The sequence below is a fragment of the Pagrus pagrus genome (genome assembly GCF_965226575.1).
Source record: "Pagrus pagrus genome assembly, chromosome: 18".
In the NCBI taxonomy this organism is placed as follows: Eukaryota; Metazoa; Chordata; class Actinopteri; order Spariformes; family Sparidae; genus Pagrus; species Pagrus pagrus.
The window spans coordinates 1,989,616-2,012,336 of NC_140202.1; the positions used below are offsets into that span (position 1 = coordinate 1,989,616).

General features: G+C 38.4%; 1 protein-coding gene across 1 annotated transcript; it reads right to left on the bottom strand.

The window, feature by feature from the left end:
* Positions 1-671: 671 nt before the first annotated feature.
* LOC311273632 (potassium channel subfamily K member 5-like) lies at positions 672-12,888 on the bottom strand. Its single transcript, XM_084380767.1, has 5 exons — positions 12,419-12,888; positions 4,603-4,714; positions 4,107-4,273; positions 3,819-3,987; positions 672-3,707 (listed from the first exon to the last, which is right to left on the bottom strand). The coding sequence occupies exons 1-5, from the start codon at positions 12,602-12,604 to the stop codon at positions 2,749-2,751; spliced, it is 1,593 nt and encodes a 530-aa protein (XP_084236893.1). The 5' UTR covers positions 12,605-12,888; the 3' UTR covers positions 672-2,748.
* Positions 12,889-22,721: the final 9,833 nt, after the last annotated feature.

The window sequence follows — 22,721 nt, forward strand, 5'->3', positions numbered from 1 at the left end:
GAGTTTGCTTTTGATAATTATCAATAAATATGGTGACATGATTTCCTTTACTCCCGTTGAAAGAGCGATAAAGCAGAAGGGAGAAAGAGAGGGAGGGAGGCAGAAAAAAGAGAGTGCACAGGAAAAAAAACTGCCACCTGTTGTGTGTATTCTCTTCATGTGAAATATTCTATTGAAAATGTAATGCATAATGATTATTATTATCATTATATTCCATTTCTGCCAATAGATCCCCCTAAATTCTACCCACTGGACTTCTACTCCAGCAATCTCCTAAAATTACTGAGAGAGAAATACTTAAAGAAAGGAATGGCCCTAGAATGGCTTGAATTCTTGATCCCAAATTTTCATAAAACACAACTCAAGTTTCTTTCATTAGACCCTCTCTGCCTTCACAATGACTATCTCTTTCAAACAATAAATGTCATGGTACTTTATGCAAAGCGCTAACGTACGCACACTAACATGTTCACAGTGACAATGCGAACAAACATGGTAGCAGGTACAATTTTTTACCGTTACTATCTTAGTTTAGCGTGATAACATGCTAATGTTCTTTTATTAGCATTAAACACATCAAAGTATTGGACAATTTGAAATTAGACACCAATGAGTTAAAGTCAAGGCATTACCAAATATAGGATTTATCCTTTGGGGAGAATTAATATCTGCACAAAATTTACAAATTTGTCTAAGAATGGCAGTAAAACATTTTTTTATTGAATTGTGATCTTAAAATTGAAAGTCGAATCAATGAATTTAGAGAATTGTGACACCACTGGTGCGTGTTCACCTCTACAGATGTGACCACACGTAAAAGGAGTCATTGTACAAGGTCACTGGAGTGCCACTTTAGTATAATGTTGGAATGATCACAAAAGCACAGTTTTATTAAATGTTTATCTACATGAAATATACAGTTTTGTTTGGAATTCATATACAAACTTTTACAAACATGAATAATTTAATCATAAAAAAGACTTAAACTGAAAACAACTATACTGGAGTTTTACACAATGGAGCAACATTAAGAGGCAAACTTGGGACAATGGGTTAAACCAGCCTAACCGGTTCTTAGGTAATAATCTAGAGACATGCTTGAAATTCAGTCCAAAATAGTACCATGGCTGCATAACAATGCTGCACTAACACATCCAGGAAAACTGGTGAAAATGAGAGGGAGAGAAGAATGTTACATAGACAAAAAAGACAAAATAAAAGATAGGGTGAGGGGAAAACATAACCACCCATGTGAAAGATTTCACCTTTTCAGTGAATCAATACGAGTACATTCAATAGATGTTACATTGTAATGTATATCCCTCTATTTCGCAGTGGTTTCAAGGGCATTTTCACTTAAAACAGATGCTTGTTCACATGAAACCATGGGGAAATACTTTATATTAAAGAAAACACAAATATTGCTGACTTTATGCCTCATGACTAACACTTGTGTCAAGAGAGTATTGATCTGTTACAAGTTAACCATGGCTGCCTGTAATAAGCAGTACTTCAGTCATTCATGCTAGTGCGAGCCCCCAAATGCAAACATGAGCATCAAGGCCATGTCCTGAGCAGAGCTGTGTTTGTGACTACTGTAGGGCTTTCAGCCAATATTTACATGGCAAATACAATGAAGTGAAAGGGTGCTAGGGAGACAAAAAGTGAGAATACTGTTGCTGTGAAAGTTTTGTTTCCATTATGCACTTCGAAGCTAGAGGGCCCAGGAGCCACAGAGTGACACATGACATGCTGTAAACAGCAAACCACAACAATAAAGTGTATGTGCACTTGACCTTGAGTGTATTCTGAGAGGCGTCTACTTTTTGTCACAATGGGAGGATCATTTCCAAAGCTGCTTAGATCAGAGGTGTCAAAAATAAAAGGAAAACAAATCTTAGTTTGGAGCTACTCTCTGGCATGATATTCAGATTTTGCTACAAATGCTTGCATTTGTAAAATTAACAATTTTCCTTTTAAAGTCAGCTCTAGGTGGTTCTAGACTCCAGATGTTGTCTATGCCTTACTGATTACCGCTAGTACAGTCACAATTGCTTACAGCCAAAATAAACATAAATCTCAGCCACAACAACTTATCAAGGACTTCACAAAAGGAACACCAAAGAAAAACGAGGGAGAATTGGCCCTTAACCTCCTTCATTTTCTTTAAACAAATGTTTGGCTCAGGTTTTAAGAATACAATCTGCACTGAAATGGACTTTGAACTGTCCTCATTTGGTGGAAATGTGCAAGGGGAAACCCACGTAGCCAGTGAATAAAAGCTACAATGTCCTTCATTTTAATAAATATTATGAAAACACCAATATGGTGAATATGCATATAAGAAACTACATGAAACCAAATAAATGTCCACATATAATTTCTTACCAGCCTGTGTGTGTAAAAAAAAAAAAGACTCATGGAAAACAATTATTGGTTAGGACATTACAATAATTGTTGGGCATATGGTTTCTCAAACCGTATAAAAAGACATAAATAGAGCAGATGTTAAATACTCCTAGTACTATTCAATAGTCCATGTCAAGATAAAGGACATATTTGTTGAGTTCATAGGAAGCTCAACTCATAAAAATAGTCAGTGAAGTTGATTTTCATAGAACATGAATTTGAAATTTGATCTCATCTTTGCAGTCTTTTATATCAGATGCCCAAAAGTGCTAGGGATGTCAGACATTCTTTCAAACAATTATTACTATACATATACTTCAATATTTGACAAACAGAAGATCAAGAGTCTGTATTTTCTTCTTTTGCATATTCCTCTACAAGTTTCTCATAGGAGTGGCTGTGCTCTGAACAGTCACTAGTGAACACAGACCCTTCAGATTCAGAACTCTGTTCCTCCTTGGAGTTAGTTTCAATGTTTTCATCGCATGTAGTGATGGACAGTTTTGCTTTAGAATCATCATCATCACCATCATCATCATCATCATCATCATCCTCCTCCAAGTTATTGCTGAGAAAGTTCTCCTCGTCTATAAAAGTAATGTTTGCATTTTGAAATGTAAGAGGATGGTACTCTTTAGAGTCCCATGTCCTTCGACCACCTCCTCCACAGTCTCCCACTCGGTCCTCAAGGTCAATGTCCTTGTCAAGCTGGTTCTCATACATTTGGTCCTGGTCAAGTTCTAGATTACCCTCTACATGGTCCTCTGTTAGCAGCAAACCATTATCTGAGCCCAGGAGGTAGTTCTTGGACTTTGAAAAAGCAACAGTGACGCGGTCACTGAAACTATAGCGTCTCTTTTGGCGTGGTGAACGGTCCAGACTGAGGATGGTGTGACCATTAAACATGGGAGCGTCATTGCAACTCTTGGAACGACCAATCTCTTTGGCTTTAATGATGGTGTTGACGCTGTTGCTGTTTCCTCTGCCATCTTTTTTGGTGCCAATCTGCTTAATCAAGTCATTGTAGCCTTCTTGCTTCTTGGACAGGAAGCTGAAGATGTTGACGTCATTAGGAGTGGGTGGCAAACGAAGCGAAGCCTTATGAGACTCTTTGTAGTGCCGGAGCTCATCAAGAGATAGCTTGCGCAGCTTGCGGCGTTTCTTGAGTGCCTTGTGGGCCTCAATCACCATCCGCACTTTCCAGTTGAAGAACAAAGAAAGCCAGGCCAACCCCAGATAAATCCACACTTCTACAAAGTAACGATACAGAGTTGGGTATTCCTTATTTGGTTCCACACCTGCAAGGACAAACAAATTAGTCAATGATCATTTGAATCCAAAGGTCTGGCTTGTAACTAGGAGTTTCTGGCTAAAGTTAATTAACAAGAAGTATTTATTTCTCAACTTACCTGCTACCAAGTCCCCAAAACCAATTGTGGTCAACGTGACAAACGAGAAGTACAGGCCTTCAATATATGACCAACCCTCTTGGGACATAAATACAAAAGGTGGAAGGACTAAATGGACCAGCAGACCCCAGAGGAGAAAAATAGCTGTGCAGGTAAACTGAGCCTTTCTCTGGAAAAGAGCAATGAAAAAAAACAATAACTTGGCTTTAGGTGAAGGCTTTGTGACACCACAGAGAAATTCAAGTACTTTTACCAGAAGTGGGGAAAAAAAAGCTCAGATCTACTTACCAGTGAAAATCCCTTCTTGGTCAGATACTGGCCAAGGTGCTTGGCTCTGCCACCAAAGAACTTTCCAAGCTCACTGATCCATGTAAGACATAAAGGCACACCGAACAGCCCATAGAAGATGCAAAACACACGGCCTGCTGACGTTTTAGGAGCAATGTTCCCATATCCTTTAAAGATTGAAAGAAAGAACACAATGGTTAGAGTTATGTTGTTTCAACTATCTACAGCTATGTAGTCTCTTTAGTGCGGCTTTACAGAAGAAGAAAATGAGAAAAACCATGCCCCAAATACAATTTTTTTTCTGTCTGCAATAAAGTTTGTCTCATGGACCCAAAGTAAGATGGCTACAAAAGTTTGCCTGACAGCTCAGTGAAGGTTTTTGCCAACAACTGTAACATTACTAAGTCACACTATCTGAGTTCGACTTACACTAAAAAATGGCTTGCTTCCACATCAGAACTAGATCTGCCACTGCTGAATGTCCAAAAGTACTTACCGATAGTAGTGATAACAGTGGCAGCAAAGATAACAGCATTTGGCCAGTTCCAGTTGTTGAAGGTCTTGCTGCCAGTTATAGTGACCCCTTGGCCTGCAGCATCAGACACCACCTGAGGTCAGATATTAAAGACCACATAAGCTGAGTATATGCTTGAATTCAACTCACTTACAGTGAAATTAATGGATGCAAAACAAATGAATGCCATCAGTTGGAAGTTATAAAATAGCCCAATCAGGCTTAGATAAAGGAAGACAGGAAGTTCATCATGTGTAGGCTCCATTTCTTCTACCACTTCCTTCCTGTGATATGTTGATGGTATCTCCAGTGGTACTGATGAGCTGAAACGACACTCAAGCACCCTGGAGAATTGCTGTTAACCTGAGGGCTTTATAGTTCAAACCACTGCTTACATTGGGTGGGAAACAGGAAGACAAGTGCCGCATCCCTAAACAGCTATTTCATAATCATATGATGATGCATGAAGTTAAAAAAGCATCATGTGGTTCTTCAGTGGTTGCTCTTGCTTATGGTCATTTTCCTTTTGCGTGATTCAAAGTTGCACTGAATATCGACCATACAAGAAATTTTGCAGGAACACAATTTGTACATAATCCAAAGGCAATATTTGCTTCTACCCCCAAGAACATGGGATACATCAGCTCACTGTAAGGACATTTTAGTGTTGTTGACATCCAAAGGAGACAGAAAATGCTTAATCAATCATTCCCAACCATATGTGTGCTTAAACAGCCACAACAGAAACTTAACTCCCCCTACTGGGTATTCACAAACACCCGGCCATGTGTGATGGGACAATGCATTTCCCCCAGGACAAAGTTTTTCTTTCTCAAAATGTGCTTGAAAGTGGGGAAAAGTGCAGGGGCTGGCTAAATCCACATAAGCCCATAAATACTGGAAGATACTTGGTTCTTTAATAATAGCAGGTCTGTGACAGCTCTGCTCTGTAATTACAGCACAAGGGGAGGCCATTCTTTTGTCTACTGAAACAACACAGTTCCTCTGCTGGGCTTTAGGAAGACAGCAGTGATGACCAAGTTTGTGTTGGAACCATGACTAGAAATTAAAGAGGAAAAACCTCCGTTGAGTCGAGTGTCCTGCTTACGCACTTTCACATTTGACAGTCCTCCTGACAGTCCACAGCATGTGTAATTATTGGTTACATTTATATGCATGGGTAACCTTATTATTGTCCATGTTCAGATTAAAGTCTTATTCGTCTTAGGCTGATACCCTACAATTGCATATCCCTGTTGACCTGATGAACCAGTTAACACTACAGTCTTGTAGTTCTATCAATCTAACATAGGGCTGTCCCAATACAATTTTTGGGGCTTTGAAGCTTCAGTGTGAATTTTTCAAGAACATTTAAAGCTTTGGCAGCAGGGGTGAGGGATGCATTATTTACTTAAATATATTTATAATAGCGTAATTATGAGTCTAATTTTTTGCACAATTGGTGATGCCACTAATGAAACAAGGAGACACGCCACAGCAGTGTGTATCAAACCAAGAGCAGAGTACTTTGGAAACTTAATAAAGAACAAGTGAACATGTGTGTTCACTCCTCAGTTCTGCCCACAGAAAAAAGGTAAAGGGCATCATCACATGTACTAGGTTCACAGCACTGTGGCTCGTACTAATGGAAAGTGATAAGGCATTTACAATAACACAGCTGCATGAGTTTTATAAAATGAAAGTGGATATCACATTCATATAGGCTTTTTTTGGTAAATCCTTAAACAACGATCATTGATTTCACTCACTCATCTGTTCTGGCCAATTTACGCCACAGGGGATTGTTATCTATGTGAAAAAAGTGATAAAATGTTACGTTTTTGCGTCATATGACACATCTGTGGTCTGTGTGTGTGCTAAGCTCTGCACCGTCTTCTGAAGAGGGTGATTTGCACCTGTTCACATTCTGTCTGCCAGATAAAAAGTGCTGAAGTTTGAGACTTGCAGAACGCTGATTCAGAGTAATACAATGAGGGCAGAGTGCAAGCTAAATCATGGGAGTGTCGTGACCTCAATGTATGTTACTTCAGTAGAGGACAAGGGCTTATTTAAGAGGTAAACATGTAAATTCAAATCTTTCACACAAGCTAGGGAGAAGTATTTTTTTTTCCTGGGTCCACAAAGCACTCACCAGTGAAAAGATCCTCAGAGGTCAGAGGGTCAGCCACTGGTCAACCCATGGTTGCCCCAGGTCACAAATGACCCTGAGAACAAGGCAAAAACACACACTGGGGGAGACAGATAAAAGACACTTTGTGTCACAGTGAGCCCAAACTAGCTGGGGAGGAAGTTGTTAAACAGGCTTATCTGCAAGCCACTGGACAACTGGATACAAGACCAGGGCTACAAACATGGATATAATCTTGCTCGACTTTTTACGATAAAATGACTGAATAGAGTGTTTAGGAAGAGCTCATCAGACTAAACAAATTACTGGAAAGCTATCACGACATTGGGAAACACCATCTGTAGGAGATGCTTCACTGGAACTGTATTTCTTCTGTAAATGTCAAAGTTAGTTCTGGAAAATTAAAAAAGGAAAAGCAACATTAAATAATCCTGCAATCTTAGCAGTCATAAAGCTCAAATGATGTTTGGCAAAATGGCATTTTGCCAAGGCACAACCAGTGCATGTCAAATGAGATAAGGAGAGAAAATATCTGAAAATGAAACCACAGACCTAAAGTCTGCCTCGGCTTATAAATTATGATCTTGATACTAACTCACACTCTGTGATGGTAGACTGCATGATTGAAGTAGTAGGAGACTAATTATGCTTGCAAGTAATACTTGCTTTTCCAAAAGTTAACACCTTGGGTTGTTGACTCATCACTGTCAAAAATGTCCGGTCCAGTAAAATACAACCAACACCTAAATGAAAATGCCAAACATTCTCTGCTTCCTGCTTCTCAAATGTAATTACTCAATTGTTTAATATCATAGCAAACTGTGTAAAAAATACACAACATTTGCAGATATCAACATGGAGTCTGACATTTTTTCATATTTTTTTTTTTTTTTTACATTTTAATGACTAAATATTGAATAGGAAAATCAATCAATAGATTGTTTGATAATGAAAGTAATTACATAACATTAATTGCAGTCCTAAATACAATACATGAACTGTACATCATCAGATATCTCAGGTGTTATTATTATTATTATTATTATTATTATTATTATTAACTGACAGCAATATACACAGAAGTTGCCAAAAAATGGTGCAAAATATCACTTTAGGCTATGGCTGATGTAGGTACAACATGACAGAATGCTACAAGCACAACATTTTGGAAAACGGCATCAGAGAGAAAGAATGCAAGGCAGACAATCTGACTTTTAAAAAAAAAAAAAAATCCCGTTTGAATTGTGCCATGAATTACACATATGATGTTGCATCAGCCACACTCTTCCAATAAAGGATTCCCTTATGTTTGGTAAAACTGAAAATATTGCCAAACTGCAGGCACAGCAATCTGCCACACTCTGATAACCCAAGACCAGTAAAAAACACAATGACAAACTCCAACTGTTATCAGGACAGCTGGCAGCCCAGCACACCACTCCAGTTCCTAGGTATTTTTCCACTTAAAGCACAACACGACAACAGCTGCTTGTGGGAAGGATTGACCAATTCAAAACAATTAAGTCACTGCAGCTCTCCCATGTCATTATGTATAGATTTCTGATAGGAGATGGATGGGTTGCAAACAATGCATCTGGAAAACAATGCTGAGATTTCACTGTGTGCACCAATCAAAGATTTATGACTGAGTGTGGGGGCAAAACTCTGCAAGAGAACGGAAATCTGAAAAGGTGTGAGATGGCATTTGCATGACTATTCCAATGCAAAAACCAATCACACTTTCACAAATTAACATTGAGAAGAAACTGGTGTTGATTCAGTCAAAGCACAGACAACATATGTCCATTTTACAGCTTTTTTTGGGGTTTGGTAATGCTGTAAAATTCCCAGACAGTGAAAGGATTCTTACATCTGTTAAGCAGAGCATATTAGACCATTAACAGATTTTTCTGAGTGGTTGTTTTAAATTGGGCTGTTAATACTGCGTAAGATTGAAAGACTTAGTTCATTAACATCACATATGGCAATTTTCTTTATTCCCCAACGTCTTTGTTGAGCAGGTAAACATTTATGAAAATTCCACTCAATTGAAACCTTGTATGGGCCTGTTGAAAGGTCATTGCTGAGCTAGGTTAACCTCCAGAACCATGTGGAGTGGCTGCAACTGGTCCGCTGACTAAAATGGTGACAATCTCACATTGTATTGACAATGTACAGTGCATGCTGCCATCAGGGTCTGAAGTAAAATCTGATTTGGCACACTCACAAATAAAGACATTTCTGTCTTGCTGACTAATTGCCTAAACCCAAACTCGTGAGATTAAAATACATTGCCACCTTCCATGACGTCAGTGTTGTAATTATTTTAACACAATTCCAAAAGGGAAAGAAAGAGTTGACTATCTCAAGCCAGTGTCCCTAGGCACATGACGAAGTAACAATCCCCCAAAACAGAGTGCTACTTCATCCCCTTACGCTTTTTTCATTCTTACCAGGGGCCATGTTTCACGCATGTGACAGCAGTGTGTTGAGTAGTGTTTGCAAACCTCCACACAAACGTGATCATAAAGTCATGTGCAGCAGGAATATGATGCAAAAAATCTAATCAAAGAACCCAATGCTCCACTGGAGAAAGGAAAAATTTGAAGTTTGCAACTCTGGTCTCAGTTCAATTCATTACAGGAGATCTTTTGATTAAAAAAAAGGCAAAACCTCATTTTCAAACATATTACAAAATGCTGTAATTTTACTTTAACACATAGCAGCTGAGCTTTCTTTGTAGAATGTAATCTGAATATTTCCACCACCTTATGTAAATCTAGGCATTTTACATTTCTGCAAACCACAGACGCATCCAAATTTGTATGGACCATATCAATTCCTATAATCATTCCTATAATTGGTTTCATACCATGTTAACATTACATGTTTATGACTTGACTTTAATGTCGAGAAGTGGAGTGGATGGTGGTACCTTTAAAGCTAGGTGAGATGGCTGCCAAGCCGGAGACTTTTTGTAAGTGTCAAACGCCTGGATACTTTTAACGAGACGTTGCAAAATTTTCTAAATCCGAAACATAAACCTAAAGCAATGTAATATTCCAACGTAAAGAAATATACAGTTTCAGCTTCTCTGTGGTTTGCAGACACCTACACTGCCAATATTGATTCTGGTTGTGATTAGCATATCAAGAGAAAATTAATAATTTTAATAATTGATTAACCGCTTCAATCATTTACTGGTTCCAGCTTGTCAAATGTGAGGATTTGTTGTTCTTCTTTATCATATACAACCGTCAAATTAATATCTATGGATTTAGGATGCTTGGTCAGATAAAACATATGGAAGGCATCACTGTGGGCCATAAGAAATTGTGGTGAATTTTTTTACTTCATAGACAAAACCATCAAGAAAACAATCTGCGGATTAATCTAAAACTAAAATAATTGTTGATTAAGTCCTACTTTATAAACATTACATTTTTATTAATTGTTTGTGTGATTTGAAAGGGTCCCCCTGGCTGTTCCGAAAACTTAACAGTTATCTACAGCATAATCTCTGCAACTATCATTTCAACAGAATAGATTCAGTTTGGAACGCTCTTTCTTCTGATGAGTGCTGCTAAATGTAAAAGTTTTGGGGCAGTAATGATGAAAGCACCAAAGACTGAAACTGAGGAAATTATGGGACAATTAGCAGTTTGTGTGGGATTAGCTCAACACTCAGTAGGAGCTGTTTAAACACTGCTTTTTGACTACTTTTTAACTAAGACATATACAAGTATGGTTTAGACGTTAGAAGTGTTAGAATGCATTCTCCTGCCTGTGTCCACTGTGCTTCTGGGCAACGCTTTAAAACATGCTGCTTACATTAAATGCCACCACCAGGACGCAGCTCTTATTTGCAGTAGAGATGATGTGCACCCACCCCCCCAATGAACTTTTATAACTTCTTATAGCTTCTCAAGTGCGAGCATTGATGGACCATAAAATCCACTCTGTAAACGGTGACCACTTCAAGGCTCCTATAGTTAATCGTAAACTCCTTGTTAATAAAACAGAAGACTAACTTTTACAAGAGTGTTGCCTTCTCTTGTTAAGCCTGCTTATATATTTTAATTGTTAACAAGCTGAGCAAAGTTTCCACAATGGAAACCTGATAGAATCTCTGCTCCTAGTGGTAACTCAGGGGTTGAAACACTGTAGGATTATCTGTTTAAATATACAGACCCCAAAGCCTTTGCAGCAGGTGTCTTGGCAAACACCAACAGAGGAAAATACAGCTTGTTGACTACTGGTCAGGTAAACTCTAGAATGATGATAACAGGACAACACACCTGACTGTAATTGGAGAAAGGGTTAACATGTGATTTTATATTATCTTGTGCCTCAGAACCCCACAGATGGTATTATGTGGTCTTTGTCCCCCAGAGAGCACATGGGAGCAGGAAATGGTTAAGTTTCAGTTCAGCAACCTCTTTGAGTTCAACCAAAAATCACAGCTCTTTCAGCTGCTTTACAGGAGTTAATACCTAACAGAAATTTCAAAACTGTTTTAACTGTTAATATTCCTGACTATATTCAGAAGCAGACTTGGCTGGAGCAGGGATTTGGCCATTACAGAGATGCCACAAAATGGGGGGAGGTTCATGGGCATATCCCTTTCAGTCCCCCCAACACAAAAGGAAAAGCAGAAGGAAGCAGAAGGGGGTGGGGGGTTATAAATCTCCCTAATACTGATGTGGGCCCAAAAAGGGGGACAGGTTGAGACATGTTTCTAGCCATATTTGCAAAAAGCCAAAAAAACTGTCAGTGTTACAAGTGAAGCAATGAAAAACATAGAAAAGGGTATTATGCATATAGGACTTCAATCATCTTTCTGCACTCCTTGGTGAGGGATTTGCCTGTTAAGGTCATATCTGCTTGTCAGACAACAAACATACAAATCAAGGTCATAAAACCTACACATTTCAAGAAAGTGAACAAACAGATCACGGGGAAAACACCTGTGAAATCACAGGAGTGTTGACTTACTACATGTTCACTCAGTGCTGATGGTAAAACCGCAGAGGTCATATGGCACCAGTTAAGGAATTGTCATCTTGACAAGAAATTGGCAATGGAACACCATGTACTGCAGCTTTATAGAGCACCCACACCCAGGATCATAATCACTGCTCCAGACAGTCAGTCTGTTAGTTTACAACAGAAAATGAACTCAGCAAGGTAATAAAATAATTATCACCCTTAGGCGGGAACCTCACTTAAGATAGTATCAACACAAGACAATATCAACCAGTCCTTCCAGGGAATTTTAATAATTCAGGGAATTTAAATAACAGTCTATGTGACAAATTGCTGTTATGATATTTTAAAGTTCATGCTTTCAAGCTACTAAACTTAGAGTACATGTGTTGACCCACAAAGATGAACCATAGACTGACAACATGTCGTTCTTCAGGAGTCTTGTTAGTGTTTGGTGAAAGCTTACATACCAGCTGAGACTCATTTAGCACTCATGTGTCACCACTTTCAAGTAGCTGCAATGCATCCTTTAAACACTGATCAGATGATTCACTTGGGAATCATCACCATGTGGACTAGAATAAGAGTGTAGCAGTTATCGTGGTTTGCAGTAGGATGTGTTGCAGAATTCAATAGGAAAAGTGTTCAGTTTAAGAAGCATACCTCTAATATTTTGTCCAAATCATCTTGCGTCAGACAGGGATAGTCCTCAAGTATTTTATCCTTCTGGGCGCTATACTGCTTTGCAGCCAGCTTCCAATTGGGCTCCTCCAGGACTTGAAAAATTGCTGCCCCAATGGACAGGTAAAAAATAATGGCAGAAGTCAACAAGGGGCCTTTATCTACCATACTTATGTGCAATGACTCAACTTGGAGAACGCGGGACAGGGGAAAAGAAAGAGAAAGGAGGGGGTAGATAACGACAAGTCCCGAAGTTATGCGGGACTCATTCTCTGCAAGTCTTTTGCTTTACAAAATGTTTCTTCTTCCGCGCAAGAGCTCTGAAAAATAAGTGAAAGGTGCCGCTGCAGACAGCATTGGGTTCGAGACATAACAAGATAAAAGTAATCATGAAGCGGGCCCTGAGCGCGCGTGGAACCGTAGCCGCAATAGTACTCTCCCCACGTGCGCAGGCAGAGAAATAGTGTCTGATAAAGAAGTGAACTCTTGAGTAGGGGAGTGGAGAAGAGCAGTGAAGATCCGCCCAGAAAACAAAGCGACCGAGGGGGGAGGAGAAGAGGGGGGGAACCCATTCTGCAGTTGTTCTGTTCGTTTTTCTTTTTTGCCTACAGGTGCTCAACTGCCACTGTGGTATGCAAAAGTAGATTCAGTTTAGAGCCAAACTTCAAAAAGTGTCCCTACAATACAGTGTTCAAAAGATCAACCACTTTTTGTACACCTGTATTCTACGACAAATGTAATACAATTACACAAAGTTTATTAATGATTCACTTTTTTCAATGTACTAATGTAATGTGGTGTTATAATAATACGTTTAGCAGAGTAAGAGCTGGTGATGTAGAGAAAAAAGGTAACTTGCTTAAGTACTGTACTTAATTACAATATTGTATTTCCCATTTTCTGCAATGTTATACTTCAACTCGACAACATTTTGTAGTCAAATATTGTACTTTTTACTCACTACAGTCACTCCAACAGCCTGCATGTTGCATCAGAGCAATTGAAAAAAAAAGAAAGTTTAATATTGGATTCGATAATCGGCCAGGCCAATAATCAGTCGACTGTTGAGCCTATATACATACATGTAAATAATTTACTTGTACTTTGATACTTAATTTCATTGATTTCCAGAACAATACTTGGATTTTCAAGTAGGCCTACATTTAATATCAGATACTTCAAGTATTATTAGTCTGAGTGACTTTCACTCTTACCAAAGTAAGATTTCAACATGATATCTTTTTCACTTTTACTAAAGTACGACTTTTGTGTACTTACAGTAGGGCTCCACTAGCCTCAATAAAATGTCTTAATAAATAAAACAGTCTTTAATCAAAATTAGGAAATTTTCATTTGAGACAAAGGCAAAAAGAGAAGTAAAACCATTTAAAGACAAAACCGTATAAAATCAGATCAACATAAATGTTATTTTCTGTTGTCCATGACTATCCTTGACATTGCTACCCTGATATTCCTCAACATTTTCTAGAGTTTGCATTTTATCAGTGAATTAATAATGACCCTGTTTTTGTTTTAAGGTATCATATTATATTTCTAATTCAAAGTAGCTGCATATTTGAGATTTATTCCATCACTTTTCATTAGGATTAAGACCAACCATTGTAACTTAAGCAAGTGATGATGTGGTTTATTGTCTAAAAATTTCCATGTTCAATAGAGTGCAGATATAGGTTTTTGTGGCACGAGCTGCCATTGATCGCATTGATTTTCAGCCTCAAAATTCCAGCCAGATTGACTTTTTTCTTGATGTTGTTTTTTGTTATCAACTGGAAAGAAATGGGCAAACACTAATCTGTAGTGCCTTTGCATCTGCGTCTCCCAGCAAAATATGTAGGTTTCATTATTTTTTATATGGATTTATTCACCTGTGGTCGTGTTGAGAGTCACTGTGAGTTTTTTATATGCTTAGGGTTGCAGATGCTATCACATAACTTCAAAAAATGCCACCACAGACAATAAAAGACCATTATTTATAAATACCAGGTGTTTTTTAAAAAGAAATTCATCACTCAACAGACAACCTGTTTGACATGTCAAGAACCAGGTGTGGCCTAGATATCTCTTTAGTGTGTTGGATGTGATAGTGTTGATCAATATGCAGCAAGCTTTCAAATGAAGCAATGGAATTAAAAGATTGTGATTAGTTGCATGCATCTAAAGATAACATGTGTCAATGTCCAGAACTCAACTGCTCAAATGTTTGCTCAAGTGATGCATTCTGTGTTCTTTGTCAATGCTGTGAGGAGCAAAGATCAAACAAAGGAACACAAATATCGATTAGTGTTTAAGTAGAGCCACAGATCCTTAGACTAAGATAGCACAGCTATAATCATACCTGTCAATCAAAGTTGGTCACTGCATGTAATCTGCATTAGATTGCATTAGAAAGTGCGGGAAAAGAAAGAAATCTCATTGATTTACACCTCAGGAGTTACCCTAGTCACAAGATTTCAACATACTTGTGGTCTGTAAGTTGGCGGCCTTGTGAGAATTCATGATATGCAAGACAAAAAGGTATTGCATCACGATCACTGGTGTACCACTTGCCCAAGGCCATTTTTCTCAGTGTGTGTGTGTGTATTTCGTTTCATGCTCCAGCAAGTACAAGTTAAGTATAAACTCAAGTTGTGCATTTTTAGACAGTCACTCTCCCACATGTTTCTTTGGCGCTTTGTTTCCCCCAGTTAAAAGTGAAGCTTATTTTTAGCTTCTACAGCCTCCTGTCATAACAAATGATCATAACAAAATTATGCCTTTTTCTTTAACAAGGTAATAAGGTAATTTATTTTTTACAGAGCTGCATAATGAAATGTAAGTTTGCAGTTCCTTCATTCTACACAAACATAGAACATATACAGTATACAGTTATTTGGGCTGTAAAGTATAAACACAAACATGTATTCACCCAGTAAATCATTTTTTTCTGCATTCTTTTCAATTTGCATCCAGGTGAATGTAAACAGTAGCAACAAGATGGTGATGATAATATGGTTATGGTTAACATCAGGTAAATACAGGCCATCAACTTTGACTCAGTGCGAGCTCGGAACACAGTCAGCCGTCGAGTGCGACAGCTTGATCCAGGATGTTGTGGTGGAGACAGGGCTCTATAAAGATGTAAGCACAGCAGTTTCTGATTTCCTGTTGTGTGGCCAGCTTGAGACAAGCAAATTACACAATAGCATTGAATCAAAAGGCAAATCAATGCATTGCTAATGTTCAAAATGTATGTGAAACTTAATCAAAGCTGGAGTTATACTCACAGGGGTAAGTGTCAACTAGTGAAACTAAACTAAAGTGCAATCGAGAGCAAGTGTTTTTGCATTTCTTGTAACAAACCAATGGAATGAAAGATGTTAAAACAGTCTGAAGAGTAGCTTAGATTTTGTTCGAAATCCCACCGCAAGAAAACAATTTCAAATTGTCAAAGATCACCTTTGACATTTTATTATTTTAGGAGTCAGAAAGCCTATTTACTTGCCAGCACACTTTAACTAATTATTCACAATATCTTCTTCCATTAAAATTAGGTTAGAGTCAAGATCACTCTTTGATGACTGCGGCTGGCTCTACAGACTGTCTTTGTTGCCTCCTCAACTGTTAGTAAGTAAAGATCAATTAGATTATCAATCATACTCTATTATGACACACAGGTTCATCACACAGACGTGTTGATCACTTTGTTTTAACAGGTGGAGCCTTACAAATTCTTGGCCATAAAAATCTCCTCCTCTTTAAACTGGAAAATCAACACATTTTTTAAAGACAGCTGAAAAGGTTCTCAATTTCACTGGAGGGTTTGATGCAATTTCATTGTGCTGGGATGGAGACCATCCTCATTTTTGGGATAACAGTGTGGAAACAAAACAACAAAAGGCAGTGATCAAGATAGTACGCATGTCGTACGGCATCAAAAATGATCAGGCAGAAGCTTTCATCCCTTGGTGTGGTTAACGCCATTACACTTAAGAAAACTGTCACAATATTCTCTTTGACTCCTCCAACCATGCTAACCATCTTTTTAACTTCCCCTTTTCTTTTATTAGACCTTAAAACAGCACCAACCCAGGCTATTTGTGCCCTTAACACTTAAATGAATGTATGGGTATATACAATAGTATGCACCATAGCTGGTTGTGGTACTGATTGCTTCCTCATGGGAGTGTTGTTTTAATTCTTTATTATTATTATTATTATTATTATTATTATTACTATTATTATTATTTATTTATTTATTTTTATTATTATTATTACTTATTTACTTACTTACTTACTTATTATTACTACTAGGGGTTTTGATTTGGGTGGGGTCCTTGTTGTAAACTGTTAAAAAATCTCTGAAGGAGTTATATAACATTGCTTTTAAATCAGCTGACTCAGATGTGTACTGGTGTCGGAGGCAGATGTGGAGATGTCTTTGGAGTAAGGTCAGAGATCAGAGATAAACCGTAAGACAAATCAGCATCATAAACAACAGCACAGATTCCTACATAACAGTCATTTCTCGGAGGCAACCAAATGGAAAACTTGACCTTCCTGAATATAGGGCAAATTCAAAACATGTCAGTCTCAACAAAAAGAAAACAAATGACATCCTCATCTATTCTGTAACTTTAAAACGTCATTATTTGGGTTCATAATGTATTATTCTACTTTTTAAACAGTACATCAGAAACAACAGGTACAATCCATTAGCATCAATTATATCAGAAATGGGAAGTATATTTCCCTGAAAGAGGAGCAAAAATGACATTGAAGCCTTTTCCCAATGGAAAAGATGTTTTTGACTGACTTTCGTAAGACTTTGAATTACCAACTGTCTCCGCTGGTGGTATGGCTCTCCTCCTGTTGATCTGATTTGTTGAAGTCAGCCGGGACAGATGATGATCACGGATGGGTCATCCAATCACCTTCCGAGTTTCTGTGCCTTCCCAAAAGGCTTTGTGTGACAAACCATCTTGCACATCAGGTTATAGAAAAGATGGAAATAACCAAAATTCCAGGTAAAATCTGAACATCTGAGAGGGCATATAGTATGGCAGTTATTCAATAGTCCTTAAAGTTTAACTCCACGAAAACAAGAATCTTTCACAATGCAGGGAACAGGTCACAGGCAGTAAAATCAGTGACTCCAGTAGGGACATTTGATGTATGAGCCATGTATTATTTTCACCTTGAAAACTGATCAATTCTTTCACCTATCATATGGTGAAGATGGTTTGCTGAGTGGAATAACTGTTGCAATTGTATGCATAACTGCAGCATTTCTGGGGCAGCAAGATGTCAAGTTTGTTTAACAGACTCAATCATGTTACTCACGTTAAAATGACAGTAGCTGGGGCTGCTGTCTGACCCTACAGGTTGCAAAATATCTCATTATTATTATGACAATGAATAATTGATCCTATAGCTTCTTTTTTTTTACTTAAAAAGAAGCCCCTGATTACATTGATAAGACCCAGCCACTGAGTTGTCTCAATCACTGAAATGTATAAGTGTTTATCGTATGCGCTTCCTGTTTGTTAAATAATATTGTATGCCATCTCTTTGTAAAGGACTATTTTTAGCGCGCGTAGGTGTGTACAGTGATTTGACCATGTGAAATGAGCGAAGAGCCGCTTCCTTGTCCCATTGTTTTATGTTTGTGTTATGTTTTTTTTTCAGAGCTTTAGCGGGAAGGAAACGTGCACAGAGGGCTTTGTTTTTGTAAACCTGTTTTCTGGTATGACACCTAAAACAAAAACATAATCAGCATGAAAATGCTAGGTGGTGGCACAAGAGAAGAGGCAGGAACTTAAGGCCCATAGATATTCATGAACTCCTTGTTCTCCATGGATAAATGTGGTTTAACAGATCTTAAAGGAGCAATCCACCTTTTTACACATCACAATACATTAAAAATGGGGAGCACTAATAAGTTTCTGAAAACGCTGACGATGTCATCAGGGTCATCCTAGTTTGGGCTTGTAGATAGCAAATCTTTAGCTATCCTTAGCCCTGGACTAAGAGTTGATCCTAGGATAACCTAGCCCCTTTTCACACACACATTGTTAACCAAGGATTAACCTAAACCCAGGGACATTGATTCACACCCCACTTTAACTGGCTCTGTGTTAAATGTTTGTTGGAACTCTTTAAAGCCCCGTGTTTAGTCGACTTTCAGAGGATAACTCTCAAAATTTGGGGCTAATCCTGCTCTGGATCTGGGCCAGCAGGCCCTAGGCTAAAATCTGGATAAGCCCGCTTTGGAATGTGCCGGAATTGTGCCAGTGTGAACTCCCTCTTAGCCTGGGGTTAACAACTCCCTTAACCTGAAGAAGGTTCTAAGAATGATTTGAGGCTTGGGCTAAGTGCAGTGTGAAAAGCCCTTTTATGTAGCAAACACTGCTGTGTCCATTGTAAGATATGATGCTGGTTTTTAGGAGGTACTTGGTTTTTAAGCTATAGTGAGGAGTAATTTGGGAATTTTGACACTTATGAATAATCAGAATTTTACTTAATCACTGATAAGTGAAGTGTTGCACTTTAATTTTTGCGTCCATCTAATATTGCACACTGCATTGTAGAATTGTAAGCTTATTGATATGGACACTAGACACTTGTGTTACATTTTGGGAATCTTTGACAGTATCTTACAGTGAATAAGAATTTTGATACTGGTAAATGTACTACGTAGCAAACAGGAACTGGTTTCAGACATGGTGATTTTGAGTTGAACCACGAATACAAATCCTTGGATTAATGGCTTATGAAGTCAAATACAGAAGATGTCTGAGTGTTGAAGTTGATGTTAAATGGCAAGGATTAGGTCTAACTAAGACTGAATTTTGGTAGTAAATCACATGTAATTGTCCCATGGCTCCAAATTCACACTTATACATATGATATAACTCTGGTCAGTTGAAGGAAGGACAAGTGGTGTGATTACATAAATGAAACACAAAAGGTCAGCTGTCATTAGTGTATGAAGTACCAATAGATTTGCCAGAATACGAGGCTGTGCCACTTCCATTAACAAAATGCAATGGAAAAATCATGCCATTTCCCAATTGTGCTGTCTTGGAAAATTGGATAAGGATAAGGTGCTGAGTATGCTTTTCAAACACTGACCCATTTAAAAATGTTCTTGATTGACACACGGTCTCCGTCTTGTCAAGTTTTGCTACTCTTAAACTGTGTTAATGGATTCATTGCCATTTACTCCAAAAGGCTGCTAGGGAGAATGAAACAGAGTTAACGCCACAGGTGCTTTACATTGCTGCTGTCTTCTCATGTACAGGCCTGTCTGAGCTGCAGAGAGGGTAAAAGTCAGAGAAATGCTGTGAGATGAACAAGGACATGAGATTGGTTGGTGGTACAATCTCTAACTTAGTGGTACATTGACTTTTACAGAACAACTGTTCCCGAAACAAAGATAAGTGTTTTCAGTGTATGAGAAGCACAGAAGTCAAGAAACAAGTTCACAAAATCACAACACGTCACATCATATCAGAGCTCAAAGTTTACCTCCATTATCGGGAACTTTATCACTGGGTTACATCACGTATATTGTTTAGGAAGATTACATAACTAATTTCTCAGATATAAACATAACCTTGTCAACAGAACCCAGACTCTACTTTTAATTGAATTTCTTTGAATTAAAGGATAATATTCCTCTGTGTTGCTCAAGTTACAATTCTGACATCTTGAAATTATGAATGCTCTCATAACCTCATTGGCTAAAAATATATTTTCCATGTATTAAAGGATAACTACCGTTTTTTACAACCTGGACCTTATTTCTAGCAAAATCTATGATCATTTACTCACCCAGATAACTTTGGTGTCATTTGGCGTCGTTCGGACGAAATTAGATTCAGTGGAGCGCCGTGTATATCCATATAATGCGAGTGACGGGGCACCGAAGCGCAGCCTCTATGAGCATTATCTGCCACGAAACTAGTTCATTTCACCAATATTTTGTTATGATATGCTAGTGCTATTCCCCTCTGAGTCCGGGCTCGTCTATTGTCAACATCCGGGGTCTGTAGGTTGACCTACTATCTCTGACCTAGAAGATGTCATCTCTGAGCTGCGCGCGCACCCGCGACAGCCCGGCTTGTTTACCTGTAGCTGCTACTGCTAGTTTGACCCCGGATGTTGATAACGGACGAGCCCGGACTCAGAGGGGAATAGCACTAGCGTATCATGACAAAATATTGGTGAAATGAACTAGTTTCGTGGCAGATAATGCGTTATATAGAGGCTGTGTTTCAGTGCCCCGTCACTCGCATTATATGGATATACCGGCGCTACACTGGATCTAATTTCGTCTGAACGACTTCAAATGACACCAAAGTTATCTGGGTGAGTACATGATAATATATTTTGCTAGAAATAAGGTCCAGGTTGTAAAAAACGGTAGTTATCCTTTAAGAAGTGTCTTTTCTTTTTCAAGAAAAGCTGAAACAAAGCTTCCAGTTATAACCCCAACAAGCGTTTTACTTCAGACTCATGAAACCAGTCACAAGTTAACAAGCTCAGGAACAGTTACTGTAATTCATCATATAGAAATCTTTAAAAATCTTTGCCCTTTACTCTGTCGTAGGCAAAGTACTGTAAGCCAGCACCATGAGGAAAATGCCCTTTTAGCATATAATGTATCTTTTACTTATATCTGGTAAGCACATTTGTTACATAAGCCTTCATCCTTTGATGGGCAGACTTGTTTTTTTGATGTTATATAAGGACATACGTATCTAGGGCATGGAAGGGTTGTGTGAGATTATTTCAGAGAGGCTAGGAGAAAGAAATGATGGAAATTTGAGCGTTTTTCAATCTTAGAGTAAGTATTGTACAAAATGTTTTATGTATCTTCTGTAAACTATTAGCTGCTCTCTTGTTGATCCAGTTGCTTTAACATTTACCAGGAGCTCCAATAAAACAGTTTGCAAGTGTTACAACAATAAACTCTCACTAATAAAACCTTTTAATTATCAATCATATGGGGGTTTGATTGTTTCTGGTAACCAGGGTGGGGGTGGAACTTCAATTTTCCTTGTGTTTACGACATCGTTTGACAATTACATAAAGATTTGTCAGCTGGTGTGAAGTGACTTTATGGTGCATACTACAACACGCCTGTATGTGGAGTTCATACTTTGACAAGGTCAAGCTGTCCTGATCTTGTTTTGCCCTTCAAATGTATTCTCTTGCAGGAATGCCAGTGGACCAGTCAGCCTGTACAACACCATGTGTTTTGCACACTGGTGACTAAGTTGTAATTATAGCAGTTTTGAAGTTAGCTCAGTATGACACAGGGTTGATGTACAAAGCTTGAGACCTTTTGCTGCTTTTAGAATTACCAACAGCTTTCTCTTGAAATATCGAATGTATCTTTCAGTTTCAGTTTTGTTTTGTTTTTTTAATCAAAATCCGAATCTTGATGTTTAACAGTAAAGAGAAGGTAAACAGAACAGCTTAGGTAGCTAGAACAACATGTTTAGACTTTGCAGCTGTGTGGACTGTCAACAAGAATACACCCACTTGTGTGCACTCAGGGCTGGTTATTAACAGGTCATGGCAGTGTATTTAAAGGTTACATTACAGTAAATGTATCCAATCCAATGTAGTATGTTTATTTAAAGGGGCTCTATGTAACAATGTTGCACATTGCATGTATTAATGACTTTTTTTTGCCATATGTGAAGAGATTGTAAAATTACATCAAAAATTAGACCTTCCCCAGGACTGTGCATTTCTTTGTAAAGGTCTCGTCTTGGATTTCCCTCGACAGTCCAAAGATCTAGACTTTATGCATGTTTCACGTCTCATTGCCTCTCTCCGCTCTGCTAACAGAGAGCATCAGTAGCCAGTGTTGGGGAGACTTAAACTACATGTAGTTGAACTACATAGCTTAACTACAATTTGCTGTAACTTGCTGGTAGTTAAACTACATTCATATTGTGTGCTGCGTCAAGTATTTCAACTGCTTTTTGGGTAATTTTTTGTAGTTTAAAGCTGGAGTTTGTAGAATATGTGAAAAACGCATGAGACTGGGATGGAAACAACTGCGCTCCCCCCTCCCCTCCCTGTTTCGACTCCGTAGCTCCACACTTTCACTTTCCACTCTCGTGGACGTGCGCGACTGTAGCGCTAGGAATATTCACGTTGGAACTTTTCTGTCATACACTAGCCATGGCTGAATTACAGGTAAGAAAGTACTTTACCTTTCTCTCCTGATAGAGGCCGACAACAATTATTTCTTGCTAACGTCTCAGCA